A 19,667-nucleotide genomic window follows, 5' to 3' on the forward strand; every position below is an offset into this window, starting at 1 on the left:
ATCAAATGAAGACACTCTAAAAGAAGAAAACGAGAAAGACGGGAAGAACGAGAGAGACAGAGGGAGATGTGAAGCGTTTCCTGACAGAAACGATTCCATCCCGTCTATTCCCATATCTAGAGCTAACAATATCCTTAAGATAGCTTTAACCCCTTTCCTCCTCTCCCCTTCTCTCCTTCTCTCCTCTCATCTCTCGTTAAAAGCTAATTAATAAAACTGCCCTTCGCGGTTAATTACCTCCTCTTTATAGGCCCACGTAAAGCACCCAGGGAATACAGGGAAAAAGAGAGAAGGAGTAATGGGAGAGAAGGAGGGATATAATTGTGTTAAACCAAATCACATATGAACTTGATGGAACCTATTCTTATCCCAGGGAGTCAGGGAGGGAGTCAGTAGGATAGTGTGTGTGTGTGTGTGTGTGTGTGTGTGTGTGTGTGTGTGTGTGTGTGTGTGTGTGTGTGTGTGTGTGTGTGTGTGTGTGTGTGTGTGTGTGTGTGTGTGTGTGTGTGTGTGTGTGTGTGTGTGTGTGTGTGTGTGTGTGTCAGTCTGAGGTGAAAGGTCGAGCCTTGTGGCCTTGTGAGGTCAGTAGAGGGCAATAGGTTGAATGGGAATAAAAAAAAACAGAAAGAATGGGAGAGAGAGTGATTTCTAGTAGAGGGGGATAGATGAAAGAAAAGGACGAGTGTGTAGGAGAAAGAGAGCTGAAAAGATTAGATAGGGATCATCAGCAGACATTAATGGAATGGCTACTCTGTAGCATAATGCCATAGCTAGTCATAACCAGACCTATATATTTATACTGTATATATTGTACCTCCTGTATATCTACACTCACCGGACAGTTTATTAGGTACACCACCCCGTTCAAAAAAATGTATCGCTCCTACAGACAGTGAGTCACGTGGCCATGGCTTGCTATATAAAGCAGGCAGACAGGCATCGAGGCATTCAGTTACTGTTCAATTGAACGTTAGAATGGGCAAAAATAAGGACCTAAGCGACTTTGAGCTGTGTATGATAGTCGGTGCCAGGCGCGCCGGATCCAGTATCTCAGAAACGGCTGCCCTCCTCGGCTTTTCACGCAAGACCATGTCTGGAGTAAACCGAGAATGGGGCGACAAACAAAAACATCCAGTCAGCGACAGTCCTGTGGGCGACAACAGCTTGTTGATGAGAGAGGTTGAGCGAGAATGGTTAACAGGCGGGCCAAAAACAGACTAATAATGGCGCAGTACAATAGTGGTGTGCAGAACGGCATCTCGGAACGCACAACTCGTCGATCATTGTCACGGATGGGCTATTGCAGCAGACGACCACACCGGGTTCCACTCTTATCAGCTAAAAACAAAAAGAAGTGACTCCAGTGGGTACGTGATCACCAACACTGGACAACTGAGGAGTGATAAAACATAGCCTGGATCATGACAGAGAGTTAAGTTTATTTGAGTGGCCTGCGCAGTCCGGATGAGATGGAACGGGCTGTCCGCAGCATGAATGTACCACTGTCCGATCTGCAGCAACTGCGTGATGCCATCGCATCAGCATGGATTAACATCCCTGTGCAACGCTTCCGACACCTTGTAGAACGCCCTGAATAATTCAGGCTGTTCTGGAGGCAAAGGGGGTCCGACTCAGTACTAGATGGGTGTACCTAATAAACTGTATATCAACTGCACTGTACCTACTGTATATCGACACTATAAACAAAAGTATGTGGACACCCCTTCTAATTAGTGGATACGGCTATTTCAGCCACACCCATTGCTAACAGGTGTATAACATCAAGCACACAGCCATAGACAAACAATGGCAGTAGAATCCCCTTACTGAAGAGCTCAGTGACTTTTAACATTGCACAGTCATAGGATGCCACCTTTCCAACAAGTCAGTTTGACAAATTTCTGCCATGGGCAGGAGCTGCCCAGGTCAACTAAGTGCTGTTATTGTGAAGTGGAAACATCTAAGAGCAACAACGATAGGCCACACAGTGGTAGGCCACACAAGCTCACAGAATGGGACCACTGAGTGCTGAAGCACGTTGCACATAAAAACCATCTGTTCTCGGTTGCAACACTCACTACCGCGCTCCAAACTGCCTCTGGAAGCAACGTCAGCACAAAAAACGTTTGGGAGCTTCATGAAATGGGTTTCCATGGCCGAGAAGCCGCAAACAAACCTAGGATCAACATGTGCAATGCCAAGTGTCGGTTGGAGTGGTGTAAAAATCACCACCATTCAGCTCTGGAGCAGTGGAAACGCATTCTCTGGAGTGATGAATCCCGCTTCACCATCTGGCAGTCTGACGGACAAATCTGGGTTTGGCGGATGCCAGGAGAGCGCTACCTGTCCGAATGCATAGTGCCAACTGTAAAGTTTGGTGGAGCAGGAATAATGGTCTGGGACTGTTGTCATGACTGTCCACGAGAAACCAAATAGGTCAGATCAGGTTTGCAATGAATAACTTCAATCAGACCCCCTCTCACCCGTAGAGGGGGAAGGAAAGAACTAGTGGGGATTAACAACTCACATCCTGTTGTAAATCAAGGGAGAAGATCCATGCCTGTGCTCTCAAAATTCACCCAAGGAATGTTCTTTGTCTCAACAGACCTTTTTTCCACTGAAACTCTAACATGTTCAAAAGCGAATATTTGAACAATATTTCAAACGTAGAACGTGGGGAATGGTCAGAGGCAATCTATAGAACATTAATATCATTTTGTTTGTTATTTTGTGATGTTAAAATGTTATAAAGGAAATACTGTAACATGGAAAGTACACACACTACATAGCTGAAGTTTCCATACTATGGGTTGTACATGTAATATGAAAAAATTAAGAGAGGGATGGGATTTGAGAAGAGCATGAGAAGAGCATTCCAGAACATGAGTTAATGTTTCTGTTCTATACGGTACCATAGACCATACATGGTGGTACCATATACCATACATGGAGACATGGCTCCAGTATGGAGTTGGGGGGCCAGACACTAGTCTCTACACAATGAAAACTGTTGTTACAGCAGATACTGTCTGATGTGAATTATAAGTATCTTTCATACAAATCTTAACCTTGTGACCCATTCCATACATCTGTTGTGTGTCATGCAGACTGAAGGAGGATGGACTTTGCTATAAAATGCTGTGGCTCAAACCAGCTGGTTGAGTTCTCAGTGGTCACCTCCAGGGGTGATTACCAACCAGCTCCATTACTGCAGTAATTAAATAATAAAGTTTGATTGTTTTGAAGAAATCTAAAAGTCTCTACTTTTGATTACAATAATTCCACCACACATTTCGCTAGGGACCTGTTTTCAGTGTATTACGTCTCCCGTCAATAACCGGTGCAGTGTGTGTGTTTATCCTGTGTTCCCTTAAATTAGCTAGTAAATAAATAATTAAACCAATTTGTGTAGTACTGGATCATAAGTAAGGCTGGGGTTTTTGCCTATGCAAGGAGGTCGCCACTGAATGATGATGACATGATACGAGGTTATGATTAATAAGTTGACTGTCTATAGATGTGATAGGTAAAGACCTTTTAGAGTATAATTCTGGAGATGGTGTCACGAGATGGTGTGATTTGGGGTGGGCATTCTATGTTTTTGTTTTCAATGATTTTGTATTTCTATGTTTTGGCCGGGTGTGGTTCTCAATCAGGGACAGCTGTCTATCGTTGTCTCTGATTGGGAACCATACTTAGGTAGCCCTTTCCCTCCTTTCAGTGTGGGAAGTTAACTTTGTTTGTGGCACATTGCCCTTAAGCTTCACGGTTGTTTTGTATTGTTTATTGTTTTTGTCGGCGTCATCCTAATAAAAAGGAATATGTACGCTCACCACGCTGCGCTTTGGTCCGCTTCTTACAACGGCCGTGACAGATGGTAACTCTTTAAAGTACCGCTCTCGTGGTGCCCCAGATCCTAATGTGTTAATTGTTACATGATTAATTGAATTGGGTAACAATTAAACACAGTTAATTAGATCAATAACAGTCTTCAGATTAATATTAAAGTCAAGTGTTTTTCATGGTTCGGGCTAGGCCCCTTAGTTAAAATGTTCTATGGAGATTGCTGTGGCTGTGCGCTCGATTTTATACACCTGTCAGCAGGTGGCTGAAATAGCCAAATCCACTCATTTGAAGGGTGTCATACATTTGTATATATACAGCTCCTTCCGGAACTATTCAGAACCCTTGACTTTTTCAACATTTTGATAGGTTACAGCCTTATTCTAAAATGTATTTGAAAAATCTGCACACAATACCCCATAATGAGAAAGCAAAAACAGGATTTTAAACATTTTTGCTCATTTATAAACATAAAAAAACCTCATATCACATTTACATACGTATTCAGTACTTTGTTGAAGTACCTTTGGCAGCGATTACAGTGTGTCTTCTTGGGTATGACACTACAAGCTTGGCACACCTGTATTTGGGGAGTTTCTCCCATTCTTCTCTGCAGATCCTCTCAAGCTCTGTCAGGTTGGATGGGGAGCGTTGCTGCACAGCTATTTCAGGTCTCTCCAGAGATGTTCGATCGGGTTCAAGTCCGGGCTCTGGCTGGGCCACTCAAGGACATTCAGAGACTTGTCCCGAAGCCACTCCTGTGTTGTCTTGGCTGTGTGCTTAGGGTCATTCTCAGACCCCAGTCTGAGGTCCTGAGCACTCCGGAGCAGGTTTTCATCAAGGATCTCTCTGTACTTTGCTCCATCTTTTCCTCGGTCCTGACTAGTCTCCCAGTCCCTGCCGCTGAAAAACATCCCCACAGCATGATGCTTCCACCACCATGCTTCAACGTAGGGATGGTGCCAAGTTTCCTCCAGAAGTGACGCTTGGCATTCAGGCCAAAGAGTTCAATCTTGGTTTCATCAGACCAGAGAATCTTGTTTCTCATGATCTGAGAGTCCTTTAGGTGCCTTTGGCAAACTCCAAGCGGGCTATCATGTTCCTTTTACTGAGGAGTGGCTTCTGTCTGGCCACTCTACCATAAAGGCCTGATTGGTGGAGTTCTGCGGAGATGGTTGTCCTTCTGGAACGTTCTCCTATCTCCACAAAGGAACTCTAGAGCTTTCCGTAGTCCATTGTCAAGAAATACCACACATTGATTTTGTGTAAGCCTATCCAATATCCGTACCAATCGGGTTGCAAACTTGCAGATTTTTCTGATTAGTGGTAGGCTATATTTAGGTTATTTCGCCCTGTTGCTCCCTTTCTGATTTCTGATTATTATTGTATGCCATTCATTTGGATTTCCATACAAGCAAATCCTTGGTAGCCCAATCCCTCGTTCTATTTCTCTCCCTCTCTCCCTCCCTTTAGCTCTATTGAAGGGATAGGTGGCACCTGGGCCTTTTATCAATTAGATGTGCTCACCTCCTGCATCCTCTCTCCTCCGTCCTCTCTTGCCTCCTTTTGAAAAAGGTCAAAGTTTGTAGAGGAGAATTGGCGAGGAGAGTCGGCGAGGAGAGTGAATATGGATGGAAATGAGTTTGATTGAAATGAGACGGTCCAGATCTCGACTCGCGCATTATTAGGCAAATGACGTTTACAGAGGTGGATTCCAAGCAAATTTAGTTAAGTGTGCAAGATATTTATAGATAAAACAATAAGTAGCATATTGTTTTTAAACTTGAGCATGTTTTTCTCCTCTGACAAAACAAAAGCTGATTCCAATGGGGTGTGGCAGATGTCAAAACTCTTCTGTGGTAGGATATACATGAGTATCCTTGATGAAAAGGGCTATCAAGGAGTGGTGGACACTTTTCCGTTTGCCTACTAACGAATTGACACACTCCTCGACCACTTGATCAGTTTCCAGGTCACAGGAAGGACAAAAAGATCATCAAGGACAACAATCACCCGAGCCGCTGCCTGTTCACACCGCTACCACCCAGAAGCCGTGGTCAGTACAGGTGCATCAAAGCTGGGACCGAGAGTCTGAAAAACAGGTTCTATCTCAAGGCCATCAGGCTGCTAAACAGCAATCACTAACTCAGAGACTGCTGCGAACATTTAGACCCAATCACTAGTCACTTTAAACAATGCCACTTTAAATAATGCCACTTTAATAATGTTTACATATCTTACATTACTCATATCATATGTATATAATGTATTTTATACCACCTATTGCACCTTGCCTATGCTGCTCGGCCATTGCTCATCCTATATATTTATATGTACATATTCACATTCACCCCTTTAGATTTGTGTGTATTAGGTAGTTGTTGGGGAATTGTAAGATTACTTGTTAGATACTACTGCATTGTCGGAACTAGAGGCACAAGCATTTCGCTACACTCGCATTAACATCTGCTAACCATGTGTATGTGACCAATACAATTTCATTTGATTTGATTTGGAGGAGAGAGGACTGAGGAGAGAGAATGTTATTTTATCCAAACGAGAATCGCCCCATGCAGACTGGTCTCATAAACTAGACGTAACATAGTAAACGTAAATCCGGGACACTCAAATGTGTATGATATGTTACATTTGGTATGGTTACATAAGCAGTGCTTAATAAGGATCGGACCCTTTTTTTCCATTTTCGCCTAAAATGACATACCCAAATCTAACTGCCTGTAGCTCAGGCCCTGAAGCAAGGACATGCATTTTCTTGGTACTATTTGAAAGGAAACACTTTGAAGTTTGTGGAAATGTGAAAGGAATGTAGGAGAATATAACACATTAGATCTGGTAAAAGATAATACAAAGAAAAAATAACTTTTTTGTATTTTATTTGTACCATCATCTTTGAAATGCAAGAGAACGGCCATAATGTATTATTCCAGCCCAGGTGCAATGCAGATATTGGCCACTAGATGGCAACAGTGTATGTGCAAAGTTTTAGTCTGATCCAACGAACCATTGCATTTCTGTTAAAAATGTTGCATCAAGACTGCACAAATGTGCCTAATTTATTTCTTAATAACTTTTCATGTTCAAAACTGTGTACTCTCCTAAAACAATAGCATGGTATTATTTCACTGTAGTAGCTACTGTAAACTGTACAGTGCAGTTAGATTAACAAGAATTTAAGCTTTCTGCCAATATCAGATATGTCTATGTCCTGGGAAACTTTCTTGTTACTTACAACCTCATGCTAATCGCATTAGCCTATGTTAGCTCAACCGTCCCGCAGGGGACCCACCAATCCCGAATAAGTTTTTGTAAACCAGGAGGTGCCGGAACAAAAAGTGCACATGAGGGTGGCAAACTTGGGGTCAGGGATGGTTCTAGCCATTTTGCAGCAGTAGTGGAGACAAAGAAATTGCTATCCCCACAAAACTAGAACAGTCCCAGTAAGCAAAATAATGTATTTTTCATATGTTGAAGTTAAGTTCTATTTAGGTTCGTAATGAAAGGTGAAAAGGTGTATTTTCCAGACGTTGAAATCAGGTTTATTTTCAGTTCTGTATGACAGTTGAAAATATGTATTTTCCGGGTGTTGAAATCAGGTTATTTTCCATTCTGAATGAAAGTTGAAAAGATGTCATGTATAGTTGTCTATGTTTTGGCCTAATCAAGGTCCAGACCAGACAAAATCTAAACCAAACCTAGATGTCTATGATTGGTTCAGATTTGGTCCGGATCCAGACCAAAAACCAACATCCATGAAGGTGGAAATAAAAATAAGATGTCCAAAAGGCATCGGCGTCGGTCCGTGCTTACTGCAATCAATTATGAGGTAGAAAAGAAAACCTGCAGGCTCCGGACCTTGTAGGGTACGAGTTGAAAGTGTCACCGGAAATTACATTTTAGGAATGCCCATCTAGGTGGACTACTATTTGTAAAACACCAACAATTTATGTTTAATTATTATTTAACCTTTATTTAACTAGGCAAGTCAGTTAAGAACCAAATCTTATTTGCAATGACGGCCTACCAAAAGGCAAAAGGCCTCCTACGGGGATGGGGGCTGGGATTAAAAAAACAAAACACACATCACGACAAGAGAGACACCACAACACTACATAAAGAGAGTCCGAAGACAACAAGGCATCATGGCAGCAACACATGACCACACAGCATGGTAGCAACATATGACAACAACACAGTAGCATAACAACATGGCAGCAGCACAACATGGTAGCAGCACAAAACATGGTACAAACATTATTGGGCACAGACAACAGCACAAAGTGCAAGAAGGTAGAGACAACAATACATCACACTAAGCAGCCACAAGTGTCAGTAAGAATGTCCATGATTGAGTCTTTGAATGAAGAGATGGAGATAAAACTGTCCAGTTTGAGTGTTTTTTGCAGCTCGTTTCAGTCGCTAGCTGCACCGAACTGAAAAGAGGAGTGACCCAGGGATGTGTGTGCTTTGGGGAACTTTAACAGAATGTGACTGGCAGAACAGGTGTTTTATGTGGAGGATGAGGGCTGCAGTAGATATCTCAGATAGGGGGGAGTGAGGCCTAAGAGGGTTTTATAAATAAGCAACAACCAGTGGGTCTTGCAAAGGGTATACAGAGATTACCAGTTTACAGAGGAGTATAGAGTGCAGTGATGTGCCCTATAAGGAACATTGGTGGCAAATCTGATGGCCGAATGGTAAAGAGCATCTAGCCGCTCGAGAGCACCCTTACCTGCCGATCTATAAATTACGTCTCCGTAATCTAGCATGGGAAGGTTGTCATCTGATTGTCATCTGAATCAAGGTTCGTTTGGCAGGTGGTGTGAAAGAGGAGCGATTACGATAGAGGAAACCAAGTCTAGATTTAACCTTAGCCTGCAGCTTGGATATGTGCTGAGAGGACAGTGTACCGTCTAGCCATACTCCCAAGTACTTGTATGAGGTGACTACCTCAAGCTCTAAACCCTCAGAGGTAGTAATCACACCGGTGGGGAGAGGGGCATTCTTCTTACCAAACCACATGACGTTTGCTTTGGAGGGGTTCACAGCAAGGTTAAGGGCAGAGAAAGCTTGTTGGACACTAAGAAAGCTTTGTTATAGAGCGTTTAACACAAAATCCGGGGAGGGGCCAGCTGAGTATAAGACTGTATCATATGCATATAAATGAGAGCGCTTCCTACTGCCTGAGCTATGTTGTTGATGTAAATTGAGAAGAGCGTGGGGCCTTGGATCGACCCTTGGGGTACTCCCTTGGTGACATGTAGTGGCTGAGACAGCAGATGTTTTGACTTTATACACTGCACTCTTTGAGAGAGGTAGTTAGCAAACCAGGCCAAAGACCCCTCAGAGACACCAATACTCCTTAGCCGGCCCACAAGAATGGAATGGTCTACCGTATCAAAAGCTTTGGTCAAGTCAATAAAAATAGCAGCACAACATTGCTTAGAATCACGGGCAATGGTGACATCATTTAGGACCTTTAAGTTTGCAGTGACACATCCATAACCTGAGTGGAAACCAGATTGCATACCAGAGAGAATACTCTAGACATCAAGAAAGCCAGTTATGGAAAAAAGTTTCCAACCCTTTTGATAAACAGGGCAAAATAGAAATTGGCCTATAACAGTTAGGATCAACTTGATCTCTCCCTTTAAATAAAGGACCCACCGTGGCTGCCTTAAAAACAATGGGAACGTTCCCAAAAAGGAGAGACAGGTTAAAAAGGCCAGAGATAGGCTCGGCAATGATAGGGACTGCAACCTTAAAGAAGAAAGGATCTAAACCATCTGACCCTAGATGTTTTTTGGGGGTCAAGTTTAAGGAGCTCCTTTAGCACCTTGGACTCAGTGACCGCCTGCAGGGAGAAACTTTGTAGCGGGGCAGGAGAAAAAGAGGGAGGAGCATCAGGGCTAGTCGCGTCAGAAGGGCTAGGAGATGAGGAAATGTTGGACGGGCAAGGAGGCATGGCTGAGTCAAATAGGAATCGTGACTTAATGAAGTGGTGATTAAAGAGCTCAGCCATGTGCTTCTTGTCAGTAACAACAACATCATCAACATTAAGAGACATAGGCAGCTGTGAGGAGGAGGGTTTATTCTCCAGGTCTTTCAGCATTTTCCCAGAACTTCTTGGGGTTAGACCCACAGAGAGAACTGCTCCTTAAAGTAAGTAACTTTAGCCTTCCGGATAGCCTGAGTGCACTTATTTCTCATTTGCCTGAACGACAGCCAGTCAGCCTGAGTATGCGTGTGCCGAGCCTTTCGCCAAATGGAATTCTTGAGGTGGAGTAACTCTGCCAGATCACGGTCGAACCATAAGCTGAACCTGTTTTTAATTCTCATTTCCTTTATGGGGGCATGTTTGTTAACAATACCACTGAAAATATAAAGAAAGAGGTCCAAGCGTCTTCGCCAGAGGGGATCAAGGTGATTCTATATCAATTTACAGAGGCCAGGTCATGAAGGAAAGGTTGCTAGAGCACGATGAGTTGCTAGAGCGCGATGAGCCAAGTAAAGCCCCCTCGGCCAAACCCATCCCCTAGCCCGGACAACGCTGGGCAAATTTTGCGCCACCCTATGGGCCTCCCAATCACAGCCGGTTGTGATACAGCCCGGGATCGAACCCGGGTCTGTAATGACATCTCTAGCACTGCGATGCAGTGTCTTGGACCGCTGCACCACTCAGGAGGCCCACAAATGTCATTTTTAACAAATAGGACAATGGTTAAATCTGCGTTATTTAGAGCCACCCCCCCCCCCCCCCCCTGCATTTAGGGTGTGCTCATGTCTCATGAAACCGCCCCTGCGGTAAAGCGGTCAATGGAACTTGACCAAAACAATGGGAATGTCATGGAAACGCGTGAGGAAAAGATGTCGTGGGGGGAGATCCCGAATCTCCTCATTGCCCCCCAGCAAAATGTGCCTACATTTAGGCTGTTGTTTTAAATGTGTATTTCACACTATGTTCAGGTAAAAATCTTAGTCTAATGCTTGTATGTCAACCCCAATACATGTTGATGTCATCGTCACCAATCAACTGCATTACAATTAAAAACAACTTTTACAACCACCACCATTTTCTGTATGCAAGCTATGCTACCAGCCAATACGAACGGGAGTTAGCATTTAGTAGTCACTTCTTCTAAACCTGAAAAGGGAAAACTTCTAAATATTGTGCAGCGAAAACAGTTGTCAAGTCAACACATCCATCAGTGCTGCTGTGAGCTGCATCACAAGAGACATGCCAAACAGGAGATGTATTAAAAAAAATAATTGATGCAGTTTCAATGTTGGAGTTGCTTTGTGTATTACCAGATTTGCTTGTGACGATTTTACTGCAACACTGCATCGAAGTTGCTTGACATAGGTGTTTGAAAGAGCTGTCAGTCAAGGCGAGCTAATGAATATAAGCTCCCCGCCCACTCAGCCTGTCCTTTCAAACTTCCTGGTAGTCATGAGAGAAATGTACTTTTCAGAAAGGCTGTTCAGGACCTTTTAAAATTTCAAAAGAATCGGAGTTCAACCTTATCATGTGATATCAACGCAAGAGAAGAGATAGACAGGAATTACATTTAGTCTCACGGGTGGCCAGAAATAACTATCTGAATGCCAACATTTTGTAGGGCAAATAACACTTGCATCAGTAAATCAGTTGCCAGTTTCCACACAGTCAAATTAAATCATCCCACAAATCTCTTCATTTGAAAATGAACTAGCTAATGCTAGACGGAAGCCTGGTCTTATACATTGTAGAAGAAAATATAACTAATCTTCTTTCCTATGAAGAATTGAATGAGCATCTCATTCATTAATTCGTCCATTCATTCATTAATTCCTCCATTGATTATTTATTCATTCATTCATTCACTCATCCATTGATTAATTAATAAATCACTCATCCGTTATTCATTCATATTTGACTCTCTTTCCTCCTCCCCCGCAGATGGGGTAAAACTGGTCGGGGATTCACCTGGTGCTCTGTTTGGAGTGGCAGAGTTCATCTTTAAATACAGTGACATGTATCATGCAATTGGCCCAACGTCGTCCGGGTTAGGGTTTGGCTGGGGTAGGTCATCATTATTAAATCCCCCAACTAAGGATCGCTACATTGGTGTCAGAGCAGCCCAGAGACCATTTGGATGTATACAGTTATTGAAGAAAGGTAATAGTGTAGCATCGTTAGTGCAATATCAGATACTTTATTAGTAAATAAATAATGTGGAGGGACTACCAGCATCGTGTAGGGGAAACCCCAAATGACTGAGGGGAACTATGATGACACCTGTCGGAAGACAATGGTCCGGCGTGGGAAAACCCAATAAAAGTTGAATAATTGATTGATATTAATAAATTAATATGATACCAATTGAGAAATCGTGGTAACATGATTGAATTATAAACTCCGTTTCAGGACCCTGTCTTTCAAAGATAATTCGTAAAAATCCAAATAACTTCACAGATTTTCATTGTAAAGGGTTTAAACACTGTTTCCCATGCTTGTTCAATGAACCATAAACAATTAATGAACATGCACCTGTGGAACGGTCGTTAAGACACTAACAGCTTACAGACGGTAAGCAATTAAGGTCACAGTTATGAAAACTTAGGACACTAAAGAGGCCTTTCTACTGACTCTGAAAAACACCAAAAGAAAGATGCCAAGGGTCCCTGCTTATCTGCGTGAACGTGCCTTAGGCATGCTGCAGGGAGGCATGATGACTGCAGATGTGGCCAGGGCAATAAATTGCATGTCCGTACTGTGAGGCGCCTAAGACAGCGCTACAGGGAGACAGGATGGACAGCTGATTGTCCTCGCAGTGGCAGACCACGTGTAACAACACCTGCACAGGATCGGTACATCCGAACATCACACCTGTGGGACAGGTACAGGATGGCAACAACAACTGCCCGAGTTTCACCAGCAACGCACAATCCCTCCATCAGTGCTCAGACTGTCCGCAATATGCTGAGAGAGGCTGGACTGAGGGCTTGTAGGCCTGTTGTAAGGCAGGTCCTCACCAGACATCACCGGCAACAACGTCGCCTATGGGCACAAACCCACCGTCACTGGACCAGACAGGACTGGCAAAAAGTGCTCTTCACTGACGAGTCGCGGTTTTGTCTCACCCGGGGTGATGGTCGGATTCGCATTTATCGTCGAAGGAATGAGTGTTACACCGAGGACTGTACTCTGGAGCGGGATCGATTTGGAGGTGGAGGGTCCATCATGGTCTGGGGCGGTGTGTCACAGCATTATCGGACTGAGCTTGTTGTCATTGCAGGCAATCTCAACGCTGTGCATTACAGGGAAGACATCCTCCTCCCTCATGTGGTACCCTTCCTGCAGGCTCATCCTGACATGACCCTCTAGCATGACAATGCCACCAGCCATACTGCTCGTTCTGTGCGTGATTTCCTGCAAGACAGGAATGTAAGTGTTCTGCCATGGCCAGCAAAGTGCCCGGATTGCAATTCCATTGAGCACGTCTGGGACCTGTTGGATCGGAGGGTGAGGGCTAGGGCCATTCCCCCCAGAAATGTCCGGGAACTTGCAGGTGCCTTGGTGGAAGAGTGGGGTAACATCTCACAGCCAGAACTGGCAAATCTGGTGCAGTCCATGAGTAGGAGACGCACTGCAGTACTTAATGCAGCTGGTGGCCACACCAGATACTGACTGTTACTTTTGATTTTGACCTCCCCCTTTGTTCAGGGACACATTATTCCATTTCTGTTCGTCACATGTCTGTGGAACTTGTTCAGTTTATGTCTCACTTGTTGAATCTTGTTATGTTCATACAAATATTTACACCTGTTAAGTTTGCTGAAAATTAACACAGTTGACAGTGAGAGGACGTTTGTTTTTTTGCTGAGTTTATTTTATAGAGCTGCCAACAACCTTTAATTAATGCACAGCCTGATATTCAAATACATGTTCAGATAAATTATTGATTCTGGGCAAGTCACATGCAACACAAATACAGGTAGTTAGTGTAACTATTAAATCCATTTGTATTTTTAGCAGATAAATTATGTTGCACTTAGGCCTACACACACAAATACACCGATGTGGTAAGCAATGATTCTGTCAGCTTAGTCTGTACATCTCTGACTTGCTTATCTGAATGCTCTCTCTGTCGTTTTCCCTCTCTCTCCCCTACCGTAGATCTACCTCTCTTTCTGAATTGGTGCTAAGTGTACATCATTCCTAATGTATTTGTTACTTCTATGTATTAACCTCCTTATTTGCCCCAACATGCCAGATGGAAGAAGAGCGAGAGAGAGAGAGAAAGGGAAGAGATGGAGTAGAGTTGTATAAACATACGCATGTTTATCTAACCCTACTCCATCTCTTCCCTCTCTCTCTCCCTCCATCTCTCTCTCTGTCTCTCTTTTTCCGTCTGGCGTGTTGCCGGAGGGAGGAACGAGGGGGAGGAGAGTGAAAGAGCGAGAGAGCAGGTGGGCGGAAGAGAAAAAGGCAGAAAGGACGGAGGGACTCCAGTGGATTCTGAGGGTAATTTGTGAGATGATGCCAAAATAACCTCTAACCTACTCAGCATTTCTCTCTCCCTGACACACACACACACATACATACATACATACATACATACATACATACATACATACATACATACATACATACATACATACATACATACATACATACATACATACATACATACATACATACATTCAGTATTTACAGTATACTGCCCTGGTCTCTCTCTCTAGCTCCAGACTGAAGGACCCCCTAAACACAGATATTGGACCAGCTTAGCCCGCTCCCATTAAAACATTAACAATAAGAAACACTAATGCCCAAACTGATCTCAGCTCAGCCTTCGCAGCCTTTGTCCTACAACTCCTTGAAATATGTTGTGTCTCTTGGGACCCCGTGGTCATGCATCACTGGTGGTGATTGATAAATCAATCAGTCTTCTTCAAACCCTGCCTGTTTATTGGGCCTTTGATAAATAGTTACAAAAAAACACTGGGACGGTTGACTCCAAAGTGGGGTCATGGTCCTTGTATAAATTAGATTGCACTTGGTGACATCTGGCAAAATACACACATGTTATTGTCTTTCTGACACACACACACACGTACCAGCACGGTCCGGCGCGGTCTCAGACCAGTACGGTCCGGTTCCCCCCATAGACCCGGTTCTCTGTCAGGTACATTTTGGGGACCTCCACGATGTCCCTGAGAAGCCCTCTCTTAGCTCCTCCAGCCCCAGTTTCAGTCCCGGCTTGTCGCCAGTCTGGGATTGCAACAGGCGAGGGACCAGAGGGAGCAGGGTGAGGGGCAGGCACACGGAAGCTGTCCCTGTACAGGCTGTGTTTCCCTCCATAGGGTAAGGGCACAGAGGGGCGGGGCAGCCAAGGGTGGCAGGACATGGTGGGAGGGGCTTTGTGGCCCGGCAGGCGGCTGTGGGTGGAGCTCTTGTTCAGGCTAAGATAGGAGGAAGGGGCTTCCAGAGCAGAGGAAGGGGCAATCTCTGACCTGAGGAGAGAAAAAAAGGTGAAAGGTAGGGGAGAGAGGGATACGACACACACAAACACACACTACCCTCTAGTGGCGAAATAAAGGAAATACACACACATATATATACACACACACACACACACACAATCAGACTTCTCTGGTGTAGTGGTACCTGCTAAAGCGCCTGTAGTATGCATGAGCTGTACTGACTAAAGGATCTGCTGTCACAGTCGGGGTCTGGCCTGGATCAAGCTGTCCATAAAGTGCCTGAGAGAAGATATACAGATCTGTTGGAATACAGGTTGGACATTCATTCATTCATTTAGTCTCATCTTTCCACTCACACATTCAACTGGCTCCATTGTTTACTTTTGAAAGGTAGATGTATTCACAATTTCCATTTCACAAATACACTATTCAGACTTGAGAGAAGTTAACTTAACATGGACTTCAGTTAAAAAATGTTTACTTAAATCAATGCTTATTAGCTTAGACCCAAGTCCATGTTAAGTGTACTTATCTGAATCGGGCCCTATGTCATTATGTCAGAACATGAAATATTGCCCAATATTATTGTCAGTTTGTCTGTCTGTTTGTTTGTTTACCAGCAGGGTGCAGTAGTGGTCCAGCAGGGGGCCATGTGGAGCAGCCTGGCCCCTGTAGCTGTCCTGCATTTCACTGATTGGCTTAGAAAGCAGGCGCACTGTCCCACAGTCCCGGAGCTGGGACACACACACACACACACACACAACCAATCAGGTGCTACCTTTGAATGAAAACACAGACACTCACATACACGCTCAATCGCTCTCTCCTCACCTGTTGTGCCAGCTCATTGAGGAAGTGTGTGTTCCAGTGTGGAGGGGCACGTGGGTGCAGTGTGTTGGCCAGGGGCCCCGTCTGAGGCTTCCTGTCGTGCTCCAAGCGTGAGGTGACAGAGAAGTGACTGCTGGTGGACACCAGGGGAGAACGCTGGAACAGAGGGGGCAGAGATGCACCCTGAAACACACAAGGTGTGTGTTTGTGTGTGTGTGTGTGTGTGTGTGTGTGTGTGTGTGTGTGTGTGTGTGTGTGTGTGTGTGTGTGTGTGTGTGTGTGTGTGTGTGTATGTGTGTGTGTGTGGAGAGCGAGAGAAGCCTTGTTTATACCTGGTTCTATCATGCATCCTTTGTCCTGATCTTGTCCACATTCTGATTGTACCCACATTTTTCAGACAGGGTAGACTATTAAAAGACGCATTGGGATCTGATTATGATCAGATCTCCTTGACCACTTTTGGAGGATGTCAGGCACACATTGGGTCTGAATATCTTACAAGTGTAGACAGATCTGGACCGTGAAACCATGTAAATCATCATTATCCCAAAATCATTGACAGGTGGCACTATTGATTTATGGTATGAATGTGTCTTAAAAAAAATAATATAGCAATATTATTTTGAAAGAATAGCTGTCAAATAATTTGCATACAGGAAATCTGGTCACAATGCTGACAGTGGATATATGAGACACATTTTAATACCATATTTCTGAAAATGTGCACACAATCAGAATGTGAACAAGATCAGGACATGCTTGCTCAAGTATAAACGAAGCTAGAGAGAGTGGGTGTAAACACTTTTAAACACGGATAATCATAAAATATCCTATAGCCGGTGAAAAATATAGCTACTGAAACACATAAACCTACCGAGCCATATCTCTTATTAAAATTAGAAGACTTATCGTCAGAATTCTTTGAATCGAATTCTTTGAATCTTTATTAGGCCTAATTCAAATTGTAAATCGTCTTCCTCTTAAACCTACCTTGTGACTCTCCACATAAAAAGGCACGGGCTGCACATACATATGGCCGACACCTGCACTTGTCTGTTCCAGCTCTCGCCTGTGTCCCTTCCACAAAGCCATTGGATCGATGTGACAGTTGATCCAACAACAGGAACTCCCTGTTCCAAAGTCCTGTTCACTTAGCTACTAAAATACCATAAACATGAATGAAGAAAACGAGGTATCACACATGTATACGCATGTTCTTCAAATCAGCAGAAAAGGAAAGAAAACACGACAGGAGCTTCAACAGTGCTTGAACATTATGCTTTGTTTAGGTAATATCGTCATGGATACCGTAGACGCTACTGGCGCAAATTCTGCGCGCGCACACACGTCACTTTGCACATGTCCTTACACGACAGAGTGATTGATGTACAATGTGAAACTGTGCGTTCTTTGACAGCTAAGCTAGATATAGCATTGGCGACGAAGATGGCTGAATTTAGCTTACCACAACCAGCACCATTCCTCGCCGTGCTTGGCGAACCTCCAGTCCCGTGGAATAACTGGCTTGAAAGTTTTAACACTTATCTCAAAGATGTGGACTTTTCTAGAATCTTCGACAAGTGGAGGACAGCACTGCTCCGTCACTGCCTCGGTACATATGATTTTCAGAGCGCTTGGATCGGCTCCTACATTCACCACTGCAGTCAGCATCCTACTGAACCACTTCGCCGGGATAGAGCGCGTGCTCCTCGGACGCTACCGGTTATGGAAAAGACACTAACGCCTGGGTGAGTGCATTCAAAGCAACATGGCTAATCTGAGGGATTTGGCTAGCTCTTGTAACTATGGGACAGTTCAAGACGAGATCAGTTGATAGAGGGGATGTTATGTATAAAGACAAGGAGAAACTACTTTTGGAATCGGATAATTTACAACTTGATGGAGCTATTGTTAGGGTTGCGAAAGTTCAACTGAGATAGGAACACCTGAACTTGGTTAAAATAATTGTTTAATTCAAAAGTTAATAAATGGCAAATACAATTTCCGTATATACGGGTTCAATGTTTCATCACGCAGGATAAGACAGAGAACTGATTTGTTTCTGACAAAGATAATATTTTATACTCGTGAGACTGGGCGTGGTTTAGACTGAGACTGGGCGTGGTTTAGACTCACCCAGCCTATCGTTGATGTTGGCACCTTAAGCCAGTCCTGGCCCCTTAGCGCATATGATGTCCCGATACTGTTGCTGTGTAGATTACGCTCCTTCACCCCAAAGACTGAGGTCAGACAGTTTTATAACATTGTCTGAGATATCTGCACCTGTATGCATTGTCCTCTGTTCTCGCTCAAGGCTAACTACAGCTTCCCAGCTTCTTATCTGAGCTAACTGTTACTTCCAGCACACACACACACACAGACATCCAGGCGCTCAAACAGTTTGTCAATATCAAATCACATTTGTTATAGTATTCAATCACATACAATACAATATTCAATCACATATGATATAGTTGCTAATCACGTTTGTTATAGTATTGGGTTATAGTGCATAACTCAGAACCTCACATGTTTTTCGTGTGTATAGTTTATCTGTTATTGTCTATTCAGCAGTCTCCTGATTCACCCCCCTCCTGTGTCTCTCTAAGATTAGCACAGTCTCGGTCACATAGTACAGCGCCCACACTACTGATACATTTGTTGCATACACACACATATTTCATACAGTACAGCGCTCTCTTTAACACACACACATTTCAGGCTGATATTCATGGCTAGACAGAGCACTGGTAAGAGTAGAGACAAATGGAAAATGCAGGTTCACAAGAGTCAGCAATTCAAACTTTAATGCATAAGAATAGTTAGTTAAGCATGTCAAAAACCTTATAAAAACCCCACAATCCCCCGTTTGACACCTATAGGTGTCAACATAAACAATTTTTGATTAACATAGACATTTTTATTACTTAAACATTTTTGATTGACATTTTTATTTTTGATTCCCCCGAAAGGTGTCACATACAATAAAAATTCCATCCCTTTTCCATATACTAGGTGGGCTCGTTACCACCCAGGAACTTATAACCTTCTTAGGGAGAACAGTGTTATTAATAAACCTCCTTTACAGCAAACCATGGGTCACCCTCAGTCAACCCCCTCTGTTCATTGGTCTCAGTATCCTCCCCACTATCTGCAAGCAGGGGCATCATGCCAGAGGCCTTAGCAGCATCTGCAATAGATTTCTTGGCACAAGGTAAAATGCAAGCAGCACAACAGAAAACATAGCAAAATACAATTAGGGTCAGAAATCCAGTAACCATCAATACAGTGCACTCACCAAACCAACCACCCAGCCAGGAGAACAGTCCACTCTCCTCCACACCTGCAAGACCCTTCATCTCCACAGATAACTTTTCCAACCCACTCAGAGCTTTTGAAATGCTCCCATCCAGACTGGTATTGTTAGGGACAAACGTGCAACATTGCTCTCCAAACATTTTACAAACACCCCCCTGGTTGGCCAGAATCATGTTAGTCCACAATGTACCCCT

General features: G+C 43.7%; 1 protein-coding gene across 4 annotated transcripts; it reads right to left on the bottom strand.

The window, feature by feature from the left end:
• Positions 1-13,711: 13,711 nt before the first annotated feature.
• On the bottom strand, positions 13,712-19,118 carry saxo3 (stabilizer of axonemal microtubules 3). Of its 4 annotated transcripts, none has more exons than XM_071411491.1 (6): positions 17,621-19,118; positions 17,146-17,285; positions 16,159-16,338; positions 15,945-16,061; positions 15,512-15,606; positions 13,712-15,357 (listed from the first exon to the last, which is right to left on the bottom strand). In XM_071411491.1, exons 2-6 carry the CDS (start codon positions 17,245-17,247, stop codon positions 14,982-14,984), a joined length of 870 nt encoding a protein of 289 aa, XP_071267592.1. In that variant the 5' UTR covers positions 17,248-17,285; positions 17,621-19,118; the 3' UTR covers positions 13,712-14,981. The 4 variants fall into 4 exon arrangements, with proteins under 4 accessions (XP_071267592.1, XP_071267583.1, XP_071267600.1 ...); XM_071411482.1 differs by having other exon boundaries at positions 17,146-17,313; XM_071411499.1 differs by having other exon boundaries at positions 16,159-16,311; positions 17,146-19,118.
• Between the last annotated feature and the right edge of the window lie 549 nt (positions 19,119-19,667).

This window comes from Salvelinus alpinus, chromosome 1 (genome assembly GCF_045679555.1).
Source record: "Salvelinus alpinus chromosome 1, SLU_Salpinus.1, whole genome shotgun sequence".
Taxonomy (NCBI): domain Eukaryota; kingdom Metazoa; phylum Chordata; class Actinopteri; order Salmoniformes; family Salmonidae; genus Salvelinus; species Salvelinus alpinus.